Here is a 6,279-nt window from a genome sequence, read left to right on the forward strand (position 1 = left end):
GTGTAATAGTTCAACTGAAATAATAGGTATAAACCAAGACTTTCTAGAGTATATGCAGCATATGATCACCCTATCTTTTCCTCCACCTTTTGATATCCTCTGGTATTCAATTCAAAGCATTCTATTCAATTTCAATTTTTCCATGGCTATTTTTAATGCCAATAATAACTTTAAGTTAAAAATAAAGAGGCCAATTACATCTGAAAAATTATAATAAAGACAGGAAAGCTTAAATATGCCTAAGGATTAATTTATTGAAATGACTGGTTAGGAAAGAGATTCTTAAAGAAATAATAAACATAAATCCAGAAATTATTTTTATACATATTTTTGATATGTTTATGGTATTTCCCACTTAAAGTTGAAATTTTGTTGAATTAAACTTTTGAAAATATAGAGTTTATAAGTCAAATTCAAATTAAGATGAATGCCATATAAAGCATAAAATAAATAAAGGAATAAAGTTGCATATTTTTCCATGTTGATTCATTTAAAAACTATTTTGGTAGCATGATGCAAGGATTGAAATGTTGCCACATTTCCAGTCACAGTCAATTCTGTGGAATAGAGAACAAATATAGAATTAGTTATATGGTATAACTCTTCATCTCTCCCCATTTGTAATTTTGGTGGGACTAATTCATAAGAGAAATTTTATTACAAATGCACCATGTTGTGCCCTATCTTGGAGGCATATAAAAGTTCCTCTAGGACCAAATATCAGCTCACTTGGAATTGTTTTATGTCTACTGGATCATGATCACAAGAGTATTCACATCTTAAGAATCTCAAAACTATATTCTATTCCCTTTTTAAGCCTTATGTCTGGAATAAGAAACTGTATTTTTACTCATAAATTAAAAGACAATATATAAATTTTAACTGATAACTAATTGAAGTTCATAAAGCCTAAGTTAGAAATGTGAATGCAGTTGATCTTTAGAATAAGCTCTAACATGTTTACATAAAAGTAGAAGAAATTATTTTCAGTTTTTCCTAAAAATGATGATAATCAAGCATAAGGATATAGGCAATTGAAAGAAAAATAATCAAATCTGTCAACAGCACATACATACAATTTTGAATTATTTGAAATATAAAAGATACAAAATTTCAGATGCATAATTAATAGTCAGTCATTGAGAATAAATTGATAATTAATAATTAAGTTGGTATATTGATGGAAGTTGCCACTATTTGGGGCTTATCCAGGAAAATGAAATGTAATAAGATATTAACTATAAAAATGATCAGTCTATCTGAAACTCCTAAAGCTTACCAAAAGTGAGGAGGGGGCATTAATTTTGAAATCCTCTTAGACCTTAACAATTAAAAAATAAATGAATAAATATACAATTCACCTTTTGGCAAGAACACTTTCCCTAAGAATTTCATGAGTATTGAAATAAACACCTCAGTATTTTGCCCTCATATGCTCATACATCAAAAACAAGATGTGAAATGAGGCATGTGGGGAAATAATTGTGCACAAGCAAAACTTCAAAATTGTAGAAAATAACAAACTTTCTTAAGTTTGTTATTCCCAACCAAATGAGGTTATCAAATTTAATTCTGGCTTTAGTACACCTTAATCCTCTTTATCTAAATTATCAACAGACCAGTTAAATCATAGTCCCTGAAATTATTTCTTCCCAATATTCAGTTTCTTCTACATAGAAAGAACAATTATATCAGAATCTCCATGGGTAAGCCTAGACATTGAGATTTAGGTGTGTGTGTGGGGGAAGTTCTCCAGGTTATTCTATTTGTAGCTAATGTTGAGAACCACTGATCTAAACTATACGCATTTTGGAACCATTCATTATTCATTTTCTCTTTTATTCTAGAGCTTTCAATTACTCTAACATCATAGAAACATCATAAGTGAAACAGCACAATTAGTAAATTTGGACTTACAATAACAGGGTAGAGCCCCCGGATAGGACCAAGTACAGGCTCCTGGTACAGCAGAAGGGCCTGGATGGGCATATCTCTCTGGAGGTAGGGCACCACTTGCTGGGGAATAGGCAGGACTTTGGGCTGAGAAAGGGACTGCAGTGGCTGAGGAGGAAACATGGGGGTAGGAGGAAGACGATGGGGAGGCTGGTGCATCAAGGACTTGAGCAGAGGCAGAGGAAGGTGCAGATTTTCAAGATCAGTGAGAGTCAGGCTCTGGCTTTCAATAAAGGGCTCTACTGGAGATTTAGGGAAGCGCATTTCTTTATGCTTAGGAAGGATAGTCTCCTTAGCTTTGGGGACTTCCATTATTTCAGGCTGAGGGAAAGGCACCACCACAGGGGGCTGAGCAAGAGGCAGGATGTTTTGTGTAAGAATAGGGTAAGGGATTGGCCCAGTGTAGGAATAGACTAGAGGCTGTGGCTGGGAAAAGTGGTGGATTTTATCCTGGCGTTCATCCTGGAAAGAAGGAAAAATAGTCTTTGCGTCTGTAATTCAGTTATAATTGTCATTCATGATGAATTAACCTCCTCTCTTTTGAACAATAATTCAGTGAAAAGAGAGAAAGAAAATCTTTCCCTTACTTTGGTTAAGAAACTATTTGGGGTCCTGTGAAGATTAATGAGTAAAATGCCCACTAAGGGATTTCTCATTAAGCCACTTCCTTCATAGGTAAATCCACAGAGCCAAAAGAAATCAATGTTTGGAGATTTCAAGACTTGTTTCACCTTTTCCTGAGTTGCCTGCAGAGCTGTAGCTATATACTTTGGTCTTCAGAGGGTACAGACTTTTCAACAATGTGTTGATAATAGTCAAAATTGTTTTCATATAATGAATGAAGATCTATTTTAAAAAGACTTAAAGGGATAACTCCAAGGTTTATTTTTTTTTGTTTTAATGAAAAGTAAGTCTTAGTTTGTTTTTTTAATTCAAGGAATTATTTAACAACAGCAAACTTCTAGCACTACTTCCCTTGGTAGAAGGTGGTAATCTTGAGTCTTTAAAGAGGCATCAATTTGTAAATTCATTTTGATTTAGCAAATATTTGGTGTAAGTTCCAGACAATCTAACTTCATTAGTAAAACAGGAAAGCTTAAATATCACAATAGAGTAAGTATGTTACCACAAAAGTAATTTATTTACATAATTTTATGCTGTTCCCAATTCTTATTTTTAAGCAAGCTCTGCTATTTAATAACTACGTGATATTGCCACACAACTGTGTACTCAATTGTTCTGTACCTCACTTCTCTCATCTGTGTAATGGAAATACTTTTAGGAACTTCACACATTCATAAATGTGAGTATAAAAGCTACAGAATGCTAATGTAAAATCACTGAATATTCACTGTGTGCCAGCTCATCAATCCTGGGGATTTATGAATATTCTCAATTTACAGGTGAAGAAATTGAGGTACAGATAAACTTGGAGCCAAGGTTATACAGCTGATAAATTAGGATTTTTGCCACATTCCTTCCCTCCTCTCTTTCCTCACCATACCCATCTTGAGAATAAGGGGATCACAGTCCCCTATCCAGAAATGTTCCTACCAATGTGCACTTATTGAATACAGGTATACTATTAGTAAAATGAATAAACCAATAGTTATTCTTAGGAATTTATTCTAAATTCTGGAAGCTGATTGTGTGTTTAAAAATGTGTTTAAGTCTTTAAAAATATTTTCACCTTCTCAAAGTTTAATTTCTTCCACTGATGTTTATATTATTACCATTCTTTAGACTGGACATAATTATTATAAGTATGTTTTCATGTATTATATTTCATTATAATTATAAATCAAAATATACTAATCATGAAAAAATTACCTCTGCTTGCTGCTGTTCCTCATGTTTAAACTTCTCAATTTTCTGCTAAAAAACAATTACACATAAAGAATTGTTATTATTTGTAAAAACCAAACAGGAAATTTTGAATATATGTACATTTAAATATGACGGTTTTACCTCATTGATGTGCATAACAGATTCCTTTGGAAGAAAAAAATAAAATCACGTTTAGTTTTAATGAACTATTCTTAGTTGTCAACATACATCAGAAAATGAAGACATTTAATAGGTTAATGCAGACATATTGTTTGATAATATCATTATTTTAATTGCTGAAACTTTATGTTACACTATTCTGAATAAATCTGTATATAAAAGAACAGATGATGCAGTCAAGAAAGAAAAGAAAATTAGTGAGCATAATACCAAAAGAGGCATTTAACAGAAGCTAATTTCTCTTTATCATCCTGTTCCCTCCTTATGACAACAAATGATCTCTAATACCCTCATCTAGTTCTAGAAGAATAGTCATTGAATATATATGATAATAACCATTGATGCATTTGTTAATCATTCTTAGTTCCCTTGTTATGTTTAGGTTTCAAACGAATTGTAAGAAATACATACCCTCCCCTAAGGACCTTATAACCTTTGCAAAGAGACAAAGTATATTGATGTACCATTTAACTAACAGGTGATAACAGACCCAAAAAAGAGTGGTGCAAGCATTAATTTCTACATGACTCCCCCAGGCAGATTTAGGACTACACTAATTCTCACTGCCTCTTATTTACTAGATTGCTATTACAATAACAAAATATGTCCATTTGCATGTCTCTCCACTCTTTACTAAGGGCATCCCTCTTTCCAGTTTGTACCACAGCTCCTAGTCAAAGTCTGATACAGAAAGTGCTCAATAAATGTCAAAACAGGGAAAGAGGTTAACATAGAGTTCAAGATAGAAAAGAGGACTGTATGTATAGTTCATAAAAAAAAAAAAAAAGCAAGGCACAGTGACACAATTTAAGTAGCAGGCAAACTTAGAAACTGCTAGAATACTAAATCTTCTAGACATTTATTCTGTCTTTAAACATATACAGTGGAAATTTACATTAGTTACCTGTCAGAACATAGCTACATTGGCTTAACTGCCCTAATGTAATACAAAAAGAAAGTACAGTATTTTTTTGTTCTAAATTTGGGAAATTGCCTCCGAATGAAGGTTGTCTTACCTCACTGCTTGAAAGGCTTTTCACAGTCTGTAAAGGAAAAAAGAAATCAATAATCAGTTGAGTCTCCTACTAGATCATCAGAAAATGTTATTACTTTATGGTTGGAAATTTTTCTCTGAAGAAAAATATCTTACCTCACTGGATACAATGAGTTCTTCTTTCTATAGAGAAAAAACAACACCATTTTAGTTCCCATAGCTAACCCATTATTAAACATTTTTCCTACCTAATTTTTACCTTCCTTATGGAGAGCTATTTCACAAATTTGAGAAATAAAAAATGTTATATGTCTTTTGAAAGACTTGTAATTGCTTTTACGGCTTTCAAATTTAGTACCTTTTTATTGGTAGATTTTTATTTTACCTTAATGAAGAGTCTTTTTTATGGGTAACAGAAAAGGAGTTATTTTAATTTGTATTGAACACTTTTTTATTATGATTATGAATATGTTTATGATTATTCATCTTCTGGAGTACCATCCTCTGTTGAATATACACAGGTAAGAATCAGCCCAGTTCCCTAGAGTAAGAGATATGTATATTTCATCACTGGAATAAGATATATTTATCAAGATTGCACATGCATGCAATTGTATTTGTGCAATATTACTCATGTTTTTGTTCTTATGTGTGTTTCTTCTTGTTTGTCTGCTGCTTATTGGTCTGTTTGCTTTTCCTTTAGGTACTGGTGGCACAATACTGTAGAAGAATTTGACCCAGATTTGTGGTCCTATAGGATTCTGTTGAGATAGTGGGTGAATGTAAATGATTTTCTTAGAAGTCAAAAAAAAATCTGGGATCCTGCATTATTTATACATTTAAAATGTTGGTAATACTACATTCTGCAAATAGGCAGATAGTACTATTTCTTAGTTATTTCAAGATATTTTTCTGTACTTACCTCTCTTGCAAGGGCAAGAGCCAACAAGCAGGCAAGGATGAGGACCTTCATGGCTATTAAGTCCTGTGAATGGGGAAATGAGGAAATGGTATATTACTTGTCAATCTAATGCATTTTCTTATTTAGGTAGGATTACTTTCCTTTAAAAGAAACCAAAGATAATGTAAAACAAAAATGTCTGGGGACTTCCCTGGTGGTCCCGTGGTTAAGATTCCATGCTTCCACTGCAGGGGGTGTGGTTCAATCACTGGTTGGTGAATTAGGATGCCGCATGCCACATGGCATGACCAAAAAAAGAAAAAAAAAAGAAGAAGAAAATGTCTGTATTGTAGAAAAAATACTAATAGAAGTTTTATCGTATGACCAAGGTCAAAATCTACTATGGCTCCTTAATCTTACATAC

General features: G+C 32.7%; 1 protein-coding gene across 1 annotated transcript; it reads right to left on the bottom strand.

Moving 5' to 3' along the window:
- Positions 1 to 1,878: 1,878 nt before the first annotated feature.
- CSN2 (casein beta) lies at positions 1,879 to 5,935 on the bottom strand. Its single transcript, XM_067734634.1, has 6 exons — positions 5,877 to 5,935; positions 5,111 to 5,137; positions 4,977 to 5,003; positions 3,922 to 3,945; positions 3,784 to 3,828; positions 1,879 to 2,415 (listed from the first exon to the last, which is right to left on the bottom strand). Exons 1-6 carry the CDS (start codon positions 5,925 to 5,927, stop codon positions 1,879 to 1,881), a joined length of 711 nt encoding a protein of 236 aa, XP_067590735.1. The 5' UTR covers positions 5,928 to 5,935.
- Between the last annotated feature and the right edge of the window lie 344 nt (positions 5,936 to 6,279).

The sequence above is a fragment of the Pseudorca crassidens genome, chromosome 4, assembly GCF_039906515.1.
Source record: "Pseudorca crassidens isolate mPseCra1 chromosome 4, mPseCra1.hap1, whole genome shotgun sequence".
NCBI classification, from domain to species: Eukaryota; Metazoa; Chordata; class Mammalia; order Artiodactyla; family Delphinidae; genus Pseudorca; species Pseudorca crassidens.

Coding starts and splice junctions, on each gene's coding strand:
- CSN2 (XM_067734634.1), bottom strand. CDS start 5,927: ATGAAGGTCCTCATCCTTGCCTGCTTGTTGGCTCTTGCCCTTGCAAGA. Junction 5,138..5,876: donor CTCTTGCCCTTGCAAGAGAG/GTAAGTACAGAA, acceptor TTTTCTCTATAG/AAAGAAGAACTCATTGTATC. Junction 2,416..3,783: donor AGGAACAGCAGCAAGCAGAG/GTAATTTTTTCA, acceptor CCTTCTTTCCAG/GATGAACGCCAGGATAAAAT.